Genomic DNA, 17,867 nt, shown 5'->3' on the forward strand with positions numbered 1-17,867 from the left:
CTAGGACTTCTGCCTGGGTGACGGAGCTCAGGTGTGATCCATGCCCAGACTCTGGCCCACAGGCCTGCCTGAGTTTGGGTTTCACTCCCTGCTTGAACCACTGCCCCTTCCGGATTCCACACTTAACCCAGGCTGTAACAACACAGTTTGGGGACACTACGAGAAGCAGAATACCAAGCTTAGGCCCTGTCTGCCGAAGGCCCCAACTCAGCCAAGCCTGAACCTGCAGCTTGGGGCTGGTTTCCTCATCCCAACACCCAGGACAGGACAGGGACCTAAAAGCCCAAGGGTCATTTACTGTAACCAGAGGTAAGCAGCTAGCCCCAGTGTGGGATGGGATGATGGGCCCGGCAATCAGGCTGCTGAGAAGAGCAGACAGGAGATGAGCTGCCTCCCTGTGACTTCCAAACAGAGGCCCACATGGCTAACCCGGTCACTCTTCAAAGCCCCTGGTAGTGGCTCTGCCGCCTACCTGCTTCAGACGCTTGACCTCATGCTCAAGTTCCACCTCTCGCGCTCTGGCGTTGAACTCGCCAAGGCCGGATGAGCTGCGGCCCCTACCCGGCCGCTCACAGTCCAGCTTGTACATCTGCAGGTGTTCCAGCTCCCTCCGCAAGTCCTCAATGAGCTGTAAGGGGGAGAAGCCTGTTGGCTGCAGCAGAGACAGCTAGGGGAGCCCTAGGGATCGTCCCGTGACTCACCTCCTGCGTCGCTTCCCGCTCCTTCTGGAACTCCAGGCGGTTCTGCCGCAGCTTGTCCATCATGCGCTTGTAAAGGTCCATCTCGTCCTTGAGGCGTAGGCTGGTGTCCTCCAGACGGTCAGACATGCGCTGCCGTTCCTAGAGTCAGGCAGACCTCGTCAGGGCGAGCATTCCCAGAGGACCCTAACGCTCTGGAGGACCTAGTATGGCAAATGGACGGGCAGAGCAGCCACCTTGGGGAATGCCCTCAAAGAACATTCTGTAAACATAGCAGGAAATGCCCTAGGTCCCAGATGTCTTTCGGTGGTGTTAGGCAGAGCCTGAGAAGAAGCTGTTAGCCCAAACACCCTCTTCCAAAAAAAAAAAAAAATTCCACCATATAAAGCATTTACAATATATAATATAGATTATATTTCACTGTAGAAAACTTGAAATTTGTATATTCAGAAAATCATTATTCACATTTCCTTCCTTTTTAATTAAAACAATTTTGTTTAAGACAAAACTCTTCATGTACCCTAGGTTAGCCTAAAAGCTCATGATGTGGCAAACAATAACCCTGAACTCTTGACGTTCTTGCCTTCACCGTCCGAGGGCTAGAATTGGCAGGTATATACCACCATACCCTGCACTTCTTTTTCCTCTGTACTGAAACACTTTAGTATTCCAGAGACTATGACCAAATGGCCCTCTCTGACCACCATCTCTCCGGGAGTCCCCCCTTATCTCGCCCCCCCACCCCGGGAGCCCACCCCCTCCCCGCCCACCTCATCCAGTTTCTCTGTCTGTGACTTCAGCCGAGCCACCGTTGTTCTCAGGTCAGTATTTTCTTCTTCTAACTGCTGCACCCTGGGAAAGAAGAACGACGCAGAGCTGAGGATCCAGAGTGGAACCGACTACAGAGAAGGCAGTCAGTCTCTGCTTCCAGAAGAAAGAAACTACCAACTGGGAGAAAGACTGAGACAAAGTAAAAATCTCACGGGATAACTCAGGTCCAGCGTCCCCGATCCAAAAGTCCAAATGTTCCAAAACCCAAAACTTTTTGAGCAATGGCATGATGATACCACAAATCAAAATCCCTTATTATCGCAAAGCTGTTTCATGTGTAAAATTATTAGCCAGAGCTGGGCGGTGGTGGCACACGCCTTTAATCCCAGCACTCGGGAGGCAGAGGCAGGCGGAACTCTCTGTGAGTTCGAGACCAACCTGGTCTACAAGAGCTAGTTCCAGGACAGGCTCCAAAGCCACAGAGAAACCCTGTCTCGAAAAACCAAAAAAAAAAAAAAAATTATTAGCCAGGAGTGATGGAGCACACCTTTAATCCCTGCACTAACTAGGGAAACAGAGGCAGGTGGATCTCTGTTGATTTGGAGAACAGTCTGGTTTACATAGCAAGTTCCAGGTCAGCCAGAGTTACGTGATGAGGCGCGCGCTCTCTCTCTCTCTCTCTCTCTCTCTCTCTCTCTCTCTCTCTATATATATATATATATATATATATATATATATATATATATACATACATATACATATATATGTATATACATACATATATATATATAAAATATGTTATATATAATTTTGTATGTAGTTACTTTCAGGCTATACGTTACTTTTAAATTTTGTATATGTATACAGTTATGTGAGTGTACACATGCCACACTACAAATCTACAAATGTCAAGGGTCACCTTTACATTGTTTGAGCTAGGACCTTTTATTGGTTTTGCCAAGCCAGCTCACCCTCCAACTTCTGAGGGTTCTCCTATCTCTGCTGCAGAACACTGGGATTATGAAAGCACATGCTGTGTTTGGTTTTATGTGGGTTCTTCTGTGGCAAGCACTTTACTCACTGAGCATCTCCCCAGTCCCATAAGCTGTTTTAGAAACAAAGGAGTGTGGGGCTGGGGGTGGCACACGCCTTTAATTCCAGCACTCCGGAGGCAGAGACTGAGTCTGAGACCAGCCTGGTCTACAGAGTGAGCTCCAGAACAGCCAGGGTTACACAGAGAAACCCTGTCTCAAAAAACCAAGAAAGGGGAGGGGAGGAAAGAAAGAGAAAAGAATTTCATACTTAGATAGGGTCCTATCTCTAAGATATGTATATATGAATATTTATTATATTTATTTCAAAATCTAAAAATTTATGAAATTTGGTCTACACACACACGCATACATGTGAACACACATATGCACACACAAAAGAGCCTTCATGAAACAATGGGGAAGTGGGTTTCCTCTATGTGGGGGAGCAGTCCTCCTATGTCTGGCATACCCAGGCTGCTTCTGCTAACGTGTGCAGTCTGAAGGCTACGACCATGTCTGCTTTCTATTCTCCATCCCCAAGCCTGTCGGGAATCCCGAGAGCTAATTGCAGCCACCTCTGCTTCAGAGACAATAATCCTCTCCTGGATCGTTTGTGACAGGGATCCTGCAGGGACTCCTGGGGGGTCTGCACTCAGGTGGGTCCCTAGGCAGGTGAGAGGGCGGCTGGAACTGTGTGGAATCGTGTCATTCTTGCTCCACCCCAGGTGTTGCCCCATTCTGGAGAAGTTTCTCTTGACCTTCATGAGGCCCTGGGGTACCCTAAGGAGGCCTCCAGACAGGGCCAGAGGAGTCTGGATCTCCACGGTCAGTGGCATGGAGCTGGGAAGCAGTAAGGAGGGGAGTATAAGCCAATGACTGCAAGTCCCATCCATGCCTCCACACGGAGCTGGGAAGGGTAGCAGTTAGACTACTCAGAACCTGATGTTCTGTGTGCCTGCTTCAGGCCCTGCCCACACGGTCTTCCTGCCTCTGCCTCTCTGGTCCCAGCTAACTCTCTCTTGAGTTTGTAGTCATGAAAGCAGGGGTACTGAAGACAAAAGTCCTTAGGACACCAGCCTCAGAGCCATATGCAAATAGCAACACGCGGATCTCGAATCACCCAACCCCTTGGAACTGCATGGCCCAGTCCTTGTCCAGCTCCCCAACCCAGGTTGGGCTTAGAAACTTCTGCTTAAATTCCTGGGACCCACGGAGAACCAGGGCAGGTCACAGCCGCATTACAGTTAGTGTCTGTGATGTGGGCCAGGCAGGGAGAGGGCGGAAACAAGGGAGAAATCACACAGTAGGAAAAGCCAATGTGGCCAGGGCCAATGGTGCTCTTCCTGCCCCTGGCTTGGTGCGGTTCCAGCAAGGAAGGATACAGCTGGCCACAGAACCCAGGGACCTGGTTTTCTACTTCTCCAAGTCCAGAGCCCCAGGCTCAGTTTACCTATGTTACCTAGGATCTGACAGCAGGGGGAGCTCCAGGCCTAGACTTGGGCCCCTGCCTTCCTCTGCTCAATAACCAGGCTCCTATGAACAGCATCCTGCCTGTTCCCTCAACAACAGGCCTGTGCAATTTTAGTATCTGAGGCAGAAATGCTAGAGTGGTAGGTTCAGTTTACTGAAAACACATGGAGCCAGCACTACCCAAGGGCTGCCAGGGCAGCGGGGCACCGCGGGCACAAAGCCTGGTGCCTACCTGGTGTTGAGCAGCTCCAGCTCCGTGCTCTTCTCCCGCTCCAGCTTGCAGTAGACCTCACGATGTCGTCGCGCCTCCTCCTCCAGTGCCTGCTCTGCTGTGGTCTCCTGATCCTTCACCATCTCCTCCAGCTCATGCACCCTGACGTAGGCACAAACAACTCCAGTCAGGGCAAGCTCTCACCCACTCTCACCGTATTCAAGAAGGCCTGGACCTTGCCGAAGCCCCTCTTATATCGCCGTGATGTGGGCCATGAGTTTGGCTGACAGGTAAATCAGGGACACTGTGACATCTGAGAAGTGTGTCAATCATACTCAAGGGAGAAGCAGATTCAGTGGAGATGCTCCAGAGGGGAGTGAGGCCACAACAGGGGACAGTGAAGACAGCAGGCCTGGCCACAGCTACACAAATGGCTCCTAGATCTTATTCTCTCTTTTCTGCTGACTTCCTGCCCCGCAGCTCTCCGACGACTTAGGCACGTGGCAGTAAGAAATCCAGAGCCAGGTAAAGGTCTGGTCCCTCTGGAGTCATAGCCCAGCCCTGACTACTGGAAGCCTAGAGTTGTCCAACTGCTCACAGTCCGTTCACCAGGCTGAGCTGGGGCATACGAAAAGGCTATGGTGTGGGCGGGGGAGGACCGGACCCGGACCCAGACAAGTCTACCAAGCTTCTTGCCCCTGTGGAAGCCAGCCAGCATGGGAGAGCATCCTTCCCAGTGACCCTGGTGTCCATCCATACCACCACCACCTGGCCACACGCAGTACCACCTGGGTCCTCCTGCCTTCCACTCCCCACCACAGGGCGTGTTCCCAGGAAGGGAAGCCAGGCTCTAGGCACTCTAGTCCAGTGTTCTCAACCCTCCTAATGCTGTGACCCTTTAATACAGTCCCTCATACGCTGTGGTGACCCCCACCATAAAATTATTTCGTTGCTACATTACTGTAATTTTGCTATTGTCACGAATCATTAATATGCAGATCTGATATGCGACCCCAAAGGGGTCGGACCTACAGGTTAAGAACCACTGCTCTTATGCAGTGAGAGTCACGAGTCCTGGGCTGTACACTGAGCACGGACTCTATCGGGTCTGGAATCGAGGCTAAGTGCCTCAGAGTCAGAAAGACTGAGGCTTCTCTGCTGGCAGCGGTGACAACTCCCCCTTCCCCAGAGCCACCTTCCACCAGACCTGTGCACCAGCTGCATATTCTCCTGTTTCAGCTTGCTCTTCAGGTCCCCACTGGTCAGGCTGTCATTCTCCAGCTCTGTCACTTTCTTTTCTAGGAAGCTCACCTGCAGCGGCGGGGTAAAACATTAGAAAAAGCGTTTGAGGCCAGAGAACTGAGAATCTAGAAAAGCTCGTGACAAGGATCTCCAGGTGAATGAGGCTGAAAGAGCAGTCATATCCGGAGAGGAGGGGGTGTGTGATCAGTGCCCTTCCTCACCCTGGGCGCCCAGGTGGACACAGGGTCCACTCCCACTCATCCCAGGAATGCGCAGAGGGCCCCAGGGCTCACCTTCTCCGTGATGTCATTGTCACAGGAGTCGATGCTGTCCCGAAACAGGTCCTCGGTGCTGCCATTACTGCTGCTGAAGTTACTGTTGTGCATGAGCTGCCTGTAGGGGTGGAGGGCACCTGTCTGTCAAGTCTGCCAGAGTCTGAGGCCCCAACTCAGGTTAGGGGCTGGGTGAGTATTCGGTACCAGGGATGCCAAGAAGTAGGTCACAGGAAGAACACTCCACCTGACCTTCCCACCCAGATGATGGTCTACTCTAAGGATGGTGGACAGGGCATTCTCCAAGCCCAGGTGCTCTGTGGAAGGGAAGGCACCAACAGCCATGGGCTGGACTATGGTCCTCAGGGCACCGAGAAAAGCCACTAAAGCTGAAGCAGTGAGGACCTGCAGATGCTGGCTCTGCAGGAAAGCGGCTGAGGATGGCCTCATGGCAGCCTGCTCACTTGGCTAACAGAGCACACAGGCTGAATCTGGGCTGCCACCATGGAGCCTGGCCCCAGGACAGCAGAAGTGAAGGTGGAAAGCACCCATCTCCTTGTCGCCCAGGAGGGTCTTACCGTCCGAAAGCTGTACTTGAGATCTTCCGGTTGGGGCTAGAGAAAGAGGAGACACAGTCAGTGAAGAGGTGGGCACTGGGTACCAAGGGGCATCATTCATCAGTTTGGTATCAAGGTGTTGCCGTGAACGCCCAGCCCTGCTCGGACACCCACATACCTGCCCACACAGAGTCTGCCTTGCTAGCCCCACCTCTCTGGGCTGCGGCCTCACCTGTTGGCCTTTAGGTTTTTCAGCCGGGCCTCCAGGTCATTCAGCAGGTTGATCTTCTTGCAGCACTGAGAGCAGTACACATCCAGCAGTTCACTGTTGTAGGTATGGCGCATCTTCCTCGGGGTCTGTCCCGCACTGGACCAAAGGAGAGGGTGTCACTCTACGCTGCTGGCAGGCTATGCCCTGCCCGTCCTGCTGAGCTTGCTCTACCTACTTCCCCAAGGCTTTTATTTCTACTTTGGGGTAGAGGAATGGAAATAAACCAGAGCACCCCGTCCCCACGGTTGTCAGAGAAAGCTGGGGGAAATGGAGTCAGTTACCAGATGAGGCATACTGAGAGCTAATGTCATGGGAAGGAACGACTCGGGCAGGTGAGAAGGGGCCACAGAAGGTCACTTGGAAGGCCTTTAGTACAGAAGTACCAGGAAGCATGGTGACATAGACACCCTCCCAGGATCTGCAGACTCATAGACCAGTTAACTGTTCCCCAAGATAAAAGGGGATAGGAGAAGGTGGCACCCCACATGCCAATAGAGCCACGCAGCCCTGGACAGAGGGAAGGATGATGTTTGCCTTCTGACCCACTGGGGTGAGTCTAGACTGGTTCTGCCATTTTCCCTGGACTCCAAATGCTACCCCCAGAACAAGGGGGCCACCTGGAAGACACTGATGATCCTAGATCTGAGTAGACGTTGGTTCTGGTCTCGTCATCGGGGCAGGGGCTGCTGGGAGCACAGTCCACATCATCCCCCTCTCCGTAGTCTTCAAATTGCTCCTCGTTGCTGATGAGAGAGGCGGTGGAGTGAGTGGAAAGGTCTGATGTGGTCATGGATGGAGTGAGGACCAGGGACCTGAGGGCCGTAAGCACCCAGTTAGTGAAGGGCAGAGAGCCTGACCTGCAGCCCCTGGGAAAGCAGCCTGGCCCTATACACAGTGGGAGCCTGGCCAAGTCTAGATCTTTGGACCTTGAGGACCTCATCCTAAGGGGAACATCCACGTGCTCCAGAAATTTCCACCATAAGAAACAACAAAATATTGGCTATTACTTGATGATTAAGCAACAAATAGATTAAAATTGCACTATAATTATAGTTACAGTACAGTACAGTAGAATTTGTACCAGTGATTCAAATTATTAAATTATAGAGTATCAAATGATTGTTGAAAGGCTTATGCAAATTTTGGCAAGAAGGTAGAGAAAGAAATAAGTATCAATGATAAGTTAGATACAAGCTTTGAGACTTAGTAATTAATAAACTTATTTATTTTGTGACAGGGTTTTACTATGCTGGCAATGATGGTGCAAGCCTTTAATTCTAGCACTCAGGAGACAGAGGCAAGTAGATCTTTAAAAATTTAAGACCAGCCTGGTCTACATAGAGCATTCCAGGCCAGCCTGGTCTACATAGAGCATTCCAGGCCAGCCAGGGCTACATAGCAACGCCCTGTCAAAAGAAAAGAAAAGAAAGAAAGAAAGAGAGAGAGAGAGAGAGAGAGAGAGAGAGAGAGAGAAAGAAAAAGAAAGAAAGAAAGAAAAGTATTGCTGGAGAGATGGCTCAGTGGTTAAGAGCACTGACTGCTCTTCCAGAGGTCCTGAGTTCAATTCCCAGCAACCACATGGTGGCTCACAGCCATCTGTAATGAGATCTGGTGCACCTTTCTGGTGTGCAGGCACACATGGAAGGAATGCTGTATACATAATAAATAAATAAATCTTTAAAAAAAAAGAAAAGTAGAAAATACAAGCAGTAACATGGTAAACAGGCTTGGGTAAGGGTGCTGGCTGTTTTCTCCCATTCTCACTTTTTCCAACTTTTAGCTATCTCTTAATTTCTAAAAATTTATTTATTATTACTATTAGTGTGTGCATTCGTATGTCTGTGTGCACACGTACACATGCGGACATCCCTGTGCAACAGCCCATGTGTGGAGTCAGGGGAAAGCAGAGTCTCTGCTTCGTTGATTCTGCTGCCTCTTCCAGGCCAGCTTTCTGAAGGAGCGCCACGATTACAGATGCTCACCACCGTTACAGATGCGCACTGTGGTTACAGATGCTCACGGCTTTGTACACTAGTTCTGTACTCAGGTCATCTGGCAAGCACCTTCACCCACTGAGTCAGCTCTCTGACCTGCATTATCTTTATCACAACAAGCAACAATGAGCTACCAAATGAGAATCAGCCCCCCACTTATAAGGGGCATTTCTAGCCCAAAGATGCCTACTTCTATAAATATCTGTCAAAGATGCCAGACTCGAGGGCAATGGTCCTCAGCCTTCCTATATTGTGGCCCTTTAATACAGTTCCTCATGTTTTGGTGACCCCAACCATAAAATTATTTTCATTACTACTTCATAACTGTAATTTTGCTACTGTTATGAATTATAATGTAAATATCTGATGTGTAGGGCATCTGATATGTGACCCCTGTCAAAGGTCATCTGACAACCCAGGGGTAGCAATCACAGACTGGGAACCACTGCTCTGGGACCTCTCACAGGTAACCCATATGATATAGGGAAACTTGGTTGGCTGGGGCTATCTACGACCTGAGAGCAAAGAGAGGCTCAGTCCATAGCCTGCCTAAGTCTGTCTTCCCAGTTACAGTAAACACTCTCCTCATCCACAGATCATGACTTCCCAAGCTCAGGGTGTTAGTTCCCAAAGCTTGGCTCCAGGGAACCCCGGCTTCTGTTTAAGGATCACAGCACCAAAGACAGGGTATTAAGGATTAAGACCTTAGTACCAACCTGCATTTTATTTATTCACTTTGTTTCCCCTCAGGGTCCTCTGTATTTCAGGCTGAATGCCTCACAATGCTCTCTTTCCCCAGTAAATGTTGGTAAAACTTCAGCAGGGCTGGGGAGATGGCAACAGGTAAGAGAACATACTGCTTTTAAGAGGAGCTAAATTCAGGCCCCAGCATTTGAAAATGCCCCCCTATAGACTCACAGACACCCTCTTTAGGCTTCTATTTATCCAACACACACACACAGAAAAAATAAAATAAAATCTTTTTTTTGTTGTTGTTGTTGTTTTGGTTTTTCTTGTTTATTTGTTTTTCAAGGCAGGGTTTCTCTGTAGCTTTGGAGCCTGTCCTGGAACTCTTGTAGACCAGGCTGACCTTGAACTCACAGAGATCCACCTACCTCTGCCTCCCGAGTACTGGGATTAAAGGCATGTGCCACCACTGCCCAGTCTAATAAAATACTCTTAAACACACACAACTCAGGCTAGAGATGGCTCAGTGGTTAAGGGCACTTGTTGATCTTGCAGGGACTCAGGTTTGGCAGCTCACAACCAACTGTAAGTCCACTTCCAGAGGATCTGACACTCTCTTTTGCCACCTGTGGGCAACAGGCACACATGTGGTTGGTGCACATATATACAGGGAGGCAAACACTCATATACAAAAATAAATCTAAAAATAGATCGGATATGGTGGTGGCACATACCTTTAATCCCAGCACTTGGGAGACAGAGGCAGCCAGATCCTTGAATTCAAGGCCAGCCTGTTCTACAAAGTGCTACAGGGCTACACAGAGAAACCCTGTCTTGAAAAACCAAAAATAAATAAAATGAAATAAATCTAAAAATAAATAACTCTTTAAAAATTAAAAACAAAACAACAACAACAACAATAAAAACCCCACAAACTCTTGGTCCCCAGCCCTGGTGATTAGTCACAGGAAACAAAAGGACCATCCACTGGCAAGTGACGGCTACCAGACCTGTGGCGATTCCTGAACCTCTGTTCCTGTGTCAGCTGGTCAGAGGCACAGCTGATGCCTGCTTCAGGACCCTCTACATAGACAGTCCACTCCAAAGGGCCCCTTAGTAGTATCCTGACTCCGAAAACCATGCAAGTACAAGGTGCTTGGGATTGATAAAAGCACAGGTGGTTCAATTATGAAAGTTAAGTTTTTTTTTTATGAGGTTTGAGATGATTAAAAGTTGGCAATTTGTCTAGCAGTGGCGGTGCACACCTTCAATGCCAATAGTCAGGAAGCACAGGCAGGAGGGAGGACTTCTTGTGTTTGAGACCAACCTGGTCTCAGAGTGAGTTACAGGACAGTCAGGACTACACAGAGAAATCCTGTCTTGAAAAACCAAACCAGACCAAGAGCCACTACTAGAGCTCCTTGCTTGCTCCTCTTCTCCCCTTTCTCCCTCCCACCCCCTCAAAGAGATTCCTTTCTGCTGACACCAAACTGAACATCGGCACTGCTCTCTGCCGAGAAGCTAGGTAATGTCCACCATCCAGTGCTGGGGCTTGATCCGAAGGCTTTGGCAATGCAAGACAATTGTTCTACCAATGAGTGACAGATACAGACCAGTCCACTTAGACCTTACTACTGTTTTAAAACACTTCTGATGAGAGCATATCATCAGTGTTGAAATACAGACTATGGACAGTAACGTAAATGATAAACCACCCACCTCCCAGAAATCACCACTGCTCAATTTCTAAGATCTTTTTCCCAGGCATATCCTAAGACATCTTTTTAAAACAGTGCTGGAATCATATGGTAAGTTAAGTGCTCTTCTCTACCACTAAGCTACATCCTCGGCCCTAACCTGCTTTTTGAAACTAAACGAGTTCATATACCCCACATCACTGAGCAAACATTTGAAGTAGAGTTCTGAGAGCCACATGTGGTGATGCTTGCCTTTAATTCCAGAAGACAGAGGCAGGTAGATCTCTGTGTGTTCAAGGCCAGCTTGGTCTACACGGCAAGTTCTAAGGCCATCAGGGATACACACTGAGACCTTGTCTCCAACTCCCCGGCCCCGCCAAAGAAAGCTAACATTTGCACAGTGGCCTGCAATTCTAGAATCATCCCTACTATCCAGAAACCTGGGGCAGTAACAACTTTGGTGCCATCCTGACAAGGTGTGCCATGTACTTGCTGGAGAGCCTTCCAAGAACCACATTTCTGGCCCTGGGGCCACATGCCGTTCCGCTCACTCACTTGTCCTCTGGCAGGAACAGACCTCCCAGCTCAGGCTCCTTCTCATCGCCAGGGCTCCTGCCAGAACCCTCCAGGCCCTGGCTGCTCTCCATGGGGGTGTCCATTTCTAACTCCTGGGGTCCCTCAGGCAGGGCCAGTGTCATTGCTTCCTCCTCGTCTTCCTGGAAGAAGCCGGGTTCCCTGGGGAGGAGCTCGCCATCAGCAAACGTAGAGCTAGAGATGTCGCTGGCCTGGCAAACACAGAAGGACAGAATGAGTGAGGTTGGCTCCCTGGGACTCAATACTCATTGGTCCATAAGGACATCTGCAGGGACTGGAAGGCAGGAGGGCCAAGAACTGGAGCCACTAGATATAAGGAGGTCTGGTTAGCCGTGAGGGCCTCTCCTGGCAGCTGACTCCTGAGAGTACACTAAGGGGTTTGTCTCCCAGGCAGAGCCCCCATCACAGCCTGCACAGGAAGCCACATGCATTCGTGAAGGCTTCGTGGTGATCTGCACTGTGGGTAGACCCACCCTAGTCAGCTGTCAGGGACAACCCTGACCTCTCAGGAGGAACCTGAGGCAAGACAGTGCAGAGAAATCTAGGTGCCCCTCCAAGACCCTGCATAGCCGGAGAACCTCAGCACCAATTCTGTAAACCAAGATGGCCATGGGATTTGATGCAGGCCTTCAAGCCCAGCACTTGGAAGGAAGAAGAAAGATCTGTTCTCTGTGAGTTTGAGGTCAGCCTGGTCTACATAGTGAGTTCTAGGCCAGCCAAAGCTATACAGTGAGTGTAGGATAAAAAGTCTGAACTCACTTCTGGGTTTGGAGACCCACCAATCCCCGAGCTTGAAATCCCACCAACCCTTGGGCTCCCTGAAAGCTCAGGACTTGAAATCCCATCAATCCCCACCCTGAAATCTCTACCCTGGAAAACTGTCCCCCCCAAAAAAACTATATAAGCCTGCCTCCCACTTAGTTCTTGCTGCTTTTCCCCTGAGCAGAGACACCCTCTTGTGTCTTCCCAATAAATCTCTCGTGTGAGGTTTGCTGTGCAGTGTGACTTTGTGTTATTCCTTGGTTCCCGACTGCCAGGATGCCTTTCCCTTCAGAGCTGCAACATTTACAGTGAAGTCCTGTCTCAAAAAGCAAGCAAAAGAATGGCAATGGACCCTTACAGGACCTTTGCCTCCACTATTTCTTGTTTGCCTGTGGCACACAGTGGGCACTCCCAGCACTCAGAAAGAAAAGGCAGAAGGATTGTTGTAAGTTTGAAGTTAGCATAACCTACATCCTAGGCCAGACAGAACTTTATAGTGATATCCTGTTTCACAAGAAAGAAAATGATAACAATTTCTGTTACTTATTTTTTTTTTTTTTGCCAGAGGCCACGTTGCCAGCAGTTGTATAGCAGATACACACTCCATCTCCCAAGTAACCTCTTTAAGTCAGAAAGTAAACAACTCAAAACAGTTTCAGGAACTCCCTGAAACTGACCAGATTCTCTAGGCCCCTCCCTCCCAAGACAGCCGGCAGACAAGTCAAGCTCCAACAAGTAGAGACCAGTCAAGCAGCCTGAAAGAAACAGAGACCATGGAGCTGCCTGGAAAGGACACTGTCCACCTACTGTGCAGTGCGCTCCAGGTTCCCAGATTTTGTGGGGTGGATTTTGGTGATACTCCTGTAAGTAACCCAAATAAAACTCGTTGGTTCACTAAATGGACTTTGCTGGCATCTGTCAGAGGCCCCCTATCTAAAGTGAGTAGACAGGAGCAGTCTGTCACACAACACCAGCCACGAGTTCCCACATCTGGGCCTGAGATAGTCGGGCCAATGCCTAGACTACACTTTACAGGCTGCTGATATGCAGCAAGATTTGTCTGCACCCCTTGCTGGCATCACCTTAGAGAAGAGTTCAGGCTGAGATTCCTTACCTAAACTTGAGGGGCAGCCTCAGGAAACCATCTCCTGGCTTCTGAGTAGGTGGGCACTCCCTGGGGCTCGGCTTCTACCGGTCCTACCATACGCTCTATGTCTAGGGCTGACGGAGAACTCTACTAAAAATGTTTCCCTCGTATACCAGGGCTACCAGGGGGCCAGAGGCAGAGCCTTGAAAGTCTTGAAAAATGCCAAGAAAAGGTTACAAGACACTACAGGAAGCCACTCGGAGACAGGCTGAGCCTATCCTGAGAGGAGCTGAGGGCTACGAAGAGAAGGTGGTTAACAAACTTGGTTCCTACTGTGCCAAAACTCAGCTGAACACAGATGAAATCAGTGCCGGGCAATCCCGTTGGTAGAGCTCAAGGGATGTTCGCAGGTCTTTCCCACCCACGCATTACTGATCCATCGCACATGGCTCCTAACTCATCAAAGCCCTCTCTCAGCACACACAAGCCCACCCCCAAACAGTGGAGACCAATGCACTGCAGCACCCGTAGTACACCAGAGCCCGGGCAGAGTTCGTGCTGTCCTACTTTTGCTTGGGACAGCTCTCCAGGGCGGCTGTCTAGTCCCGGTTTACTGATGGAGACATGGGAGTTCAAAGAGTAGCCTGCCAGAGATCTCTGTCTGGTAGAGTGGGCAGAGGGCCCGGGCTGCTTCTGGCTGCCACACAGTTTCCTTTATCACTGCTGCCTTCACACTCCACTGGCTTTCAGATCTGGGTGTGACAGGGAGGTGAGTCACTCTCTAGGAACTAGATGCTAGCGATGATGCCTGGGGCCCCTTCTAACGCGACATTCCACGTTTCCATGTGCACACTGCCGCCCCCATGGGAGAGGCTGCTTAGCACAAAGACACCCATGGGGGTAAGAGGAGGTGGCCCATACCCCCAAGGGAGCAGCACGAGTACTCTATGCCATTGCCCACTACGAGGACCTGTAAATTCCACCTGACAGATAGGCAGTCGAGATGAGCATGTGACAATTGCCAGGAATGCCACTTGTCCAGCCACAGGTAGCACCTGACCTTCACCTCAGTCCCAGGCCTACACCTTCCACACCCTTTCTAGATAACAGGCTTCACCTGGGAACCTAGGTGTCCTGTCTCACTGAGCCCAAGGCACACCAGTGCTCACCCAGCATCCCGCCCATGGCAGCACTGTGACCAACACTCCGGCAAGCCACACTAGCTCCTGACAGGGTGGGAAAAGTGGCCTCAACAGGACTATCTCCGTCACAGGACAGAAGAAATGTCCCAAACATCCCTCATGCCCCAAGACCAGACCACCCTCCTTCTGGGCAGACTTTTGAGGGGAGCACACATCTGCCTGCCAATCACCTCTCACCAAGCACTCTGTCCCATAGCAGCCCCGCGAGGGTGGCAAGAGGTATACAGGACACGCATGCCCGTTCCTGTCTCATCTAATGCCTGAGAAAGACGAGGTTCAAGGAGGCAGGTGGCTGTTGAAGTGGCCCAGCTTACAAAGGGCCCTGCTCAGATCTGAAGCCAAGGCTCAGCCGTGCCAAGTCTGGAGCTCCATCAGCCGCCTAGCTCTGTGTCCACAGGTGTATGCCCACACACCCACTCAACAACATTTTCCTTTAAAATTAACGTCCTCCTTTATTAATACCCTCTTTTCATTCAACCCACAATTGTTTGCCTAAGGCAAGTGGAAATTTTAATTATAGCTTCAAAACCAATTCTTGCAGCTTCCCCCCAAATTAAAGTAACAGAAAGCAGTAAGAAAAGAGACCAAACAGGATAGGGCTGGTCCAGGTCTGTCCCCAATCAGACCATCCTCACCAGGCAGACCAGGCCCCTGGGAAGGGTGAGAAAGCACTGGGCGGGAAGCTCCCACCCAGAACACCTGAAGGGAGGGAAGCAGTTCTGGGAGGCAGAGAAGAGGCCTCTGACCCCCAACCTGTGCCCCTTCCTCTCAGGCAGGGAGAACAAGACACAGGAAGCCCACCTGAGTCAGTAATACTCCTTTAGGATTATTAAGTTGTGTAGGGAAGGGACACTCTCCCTGGCAAGACCACCTTCACAGGTTCCTGGGGGATTGGGGGATATGGGCTTTCAGATGCTCTGCCACCCTCCAGCTATGTCTACTCAGGCCAGGGCCCCAAAGAGAAACCTGTTCCGTGCGACTCCGGCAGAGGCAGCCTTGCTGTGCTTTGGAGAGCTTTGGGGACTATGTAGGAACTGAGGACAAATTGCCTGAGGGATGCTACAGAAATTCTACTCAGGCTGATGCAAGATGTGGGCCTCAGTCCTGAACTAATCAAGGCTGGTTTCAGCAGCCCCCAGGTGGCCAGAGTCTCTCCCAAAAGTACTCTATGTGGTGAGACAGGAGACGACGCTGTCACCATCCCTCCTGATCACCATGCTGGCTGGAGACCCAGAAAGTATACATCCTCACCCCGCATCTCTCATGGTGCCCACGACCTGCCCAGAGGGCTGGCAGGGCAGGACATGGGCATCCCAGGAGGCTGAGTTTCCAGTGAGAAATGTCACTGCCCAGAGTTTACGGTTCTGAGACTCTAGTTTCCAGAACTTTCCTTTCTTGTCCTGATCACCAATATGTAGGGGGAGAGACAGACAGACAGAATGACAGACAAATACTACACAAGAGCATCCAGTCATCATACTGCCCCAGCAGCCAGTACAGGTCCCCAAGCCTGGGGCTTATGCAGCCTCCTCAGAGTCTGTATGGAAAGGTTGTCTGGTCTTTAAGATGCTTCAGGAGGGCAGGGTCCTCAGCAGGCAATGTGGCTCTGTCTGTGGCCCTATCGTTTCCCAGGGCTCTGTCCCTGAGGACAAAGAGGTGACTTTAAGCACAGAGCTCGTGTCCTTCTAGGCCATAGGGACAACACCGTGGCTTGTTTGTGTCCAAACAATCTCAGGGAACCCTTCTTTCCCAGCCTCGGGGTCAGAGGCTGATGGAAGAGAAAGAAGATGCAGTATGCCGCTGTGTAAACCCTGGGGAACCTATGTGGCTAGGACCAGTGGAGGGCGCAGCTCTGGAGCCTGACAAATCACTCCTAGTAGACCATCTCTATGAGTCCCTGAGATTTCCCCTAGAGAACAGGGACTGTCATTTCTGCCCGAGAGGCTGTATGGCAGTGAGCGGCTGTGGGAGGCTCTGTATTCAGAGTCTATAGATTGTCCCACCCGCCATGGGTCCTTGGCTGGTCAGCTAGCAAGATCCTGACAGATATACTTGTTTGGGCCCAGGGGCTAATCCAAGGGCAGGGAATGCTGGAGACAGTACTAAGCTCAAGCCCAGGGAAATAAGAACCCAACCGGTTGCACTCCTCCCCCCCCACCCCAAGTGTCTCCACCTCCACTTTTCCACTTTGTCCTCATCTGGGGCTGGACGGAACTGGTCCCAGCTGGAAGGGGTTGCCAGCAGGCACACAGCCTGCCTGTGGAGCCCTCTCCAGTCTCAAGAGCTGTGTTCACCCGTCAGTAGGCCCCACAGCCACCCCTTCCTCTGTAGGAAGCTGGAAAGGGCTGAATTCAAGGACTGTTGAAAAGACCAAGTATCAGTACATGTGGGGGGCCCTCAGAGAGGCTTACAAAGGCCCAGTGTCCCTGCCGTGTGGCCAGGAGGTATATCAGGACCCAAACTAAACAGTTTCATTTGGCCCTCATTCTCAGCCACCTCACGGAGGATGTGGGGGATAAAGGGGCGGAGTGAACAGTCTCAAGGTCACACACCCTAAGTTTCCTGGCAGGCGATGTACAGAGAACATTGACTGTACAGAGTGACTACCTATTTCCGTTCCCCAAAAGAGCAGAGACTGAAGCCGTGACCACAGGGAGGTCAGCGTCTGAACCCCAGCAGTCGGCAGTGCAGGGGCCCATGGCAGGTGAGGACTCAGCACTTCTTGAATCAAGCTGCACGGCGTCACAGGCCTACGCAATTAACAGAAGGGCGTCTAAGGCCTCGTGCCGATGACTCTGGTGTGCTCACTGCCTGGTGGGGTGACTACCGGATGAGGCCTTGTCTCAAGCATCCGTGGTGAGTATCTGTGTGACAGGACGGTCACGGAAAATCTTATCCAGGACAGCACCTTACCTCTGAAGGACGCTGAAAGCATGACACAGAGATGGTGGTGTTGAAGGCATGATCTAGAGTGGGTTCAAGTAACGCTTCACCACGTATGAGCACTGTGGCCTTTAGATTACTGAGCTGCCCAGTGCTATGCCCCTGAACACTCCATCAACGCAGCTGAGATAACCACAATATGAATTGGGTGGGTAACTGTTCTAAGCCATCAGTCATAGACTATATGGGAAGGGGTTGATGAATGTGAGCTATTACTGTCACTAGGATGTTAAAGGATAATACAAAGGGGTACATCTGAGCATCCTGAATTCTATCCAGCCCCAGGGAGAACAGCTCTGGGAGGCTAGGTTACTTCCCCCTGCACCCAGGCCCTCTCCAGCCCACTGCCTTGGCAGGTCTGTTGGCACAGTAGTC

The 17,867-nt window shown here is 50.7% G+C and overlaps 1 protein-coding gene across 2 annotated transcripts in view; it reads right to left on the bottom strand.

Annotated features, from left to right (window-relative positions):
- The window catches only part of Rab11fip4 (RAB11 family interacting protein 4), a 40,443-nt gene that overhangs the window by 6,765 nt on the left and 15,811 nt on the right, over positions 1 to 17,867 (bottom strand). Inside the window, exons 2-11 of one of the 2 annotated variants that reach the window (XM_038326735.1) lie at positions 11,460 to 11,689; positions 7,144 to 7,269; positions 6,488 to 6,622; positions 6,277 to 6,312; positions 5,720 to 5,819; positions 5,392 to 5,495; positions 4,206 to 4,346; positions 1,469 to 1,550; positions 702 to 839; positions 473 to 628 (exon numbers count right to left, since the gene is read on the bottom strand). In XM_038326735.1, coding sequence (XP_038182663.1) covers positions 473 to 628; positions 702 to 839; positions 1,469 to 1,550; positions 4,206 to 4,346; positions 5,392 to 5,495; positions 5,720 to 5,819; positions 6,277 to 6,312; positions 6,488 to 6,622; positions 7,144 to 7,269; positions 11,460 to 11,689 — 1,248 coding nt within the window. Of the gene's footprint in view, positions 1 to 472; positions 629 to 701; positions 840 to 1,468; positions 1,551 to 4,205; positions 4,347 to 5,391; positions 5,496 to 5,719; positions 5,820 to 6,276; positions 6,313 to 6,487; positions 6,623 to 7,143; positions 7,339 to 11,459; positions 11,690 to 17,867 lie in introns of both variants that reach the window. The other variant, XM_038326734.1, reaches the window with a different exon arrangement.

The sequence above is a fragment of the Arvicola amphibius genome, chromosome 4, assembly GCF_903992535.2.
Source record: "Arvicola amphibius chromosome 4, mArvAmp1.2, whole genome shotgun sequence".
In the NCBI taxonomy this organism is placed as follows: domain Eukaryota; kingdom Metazoa; phylum Chordata; class Mammalia; order Rodentia; family Cricetidae; genus Arvicola; species Arvicola amphibius.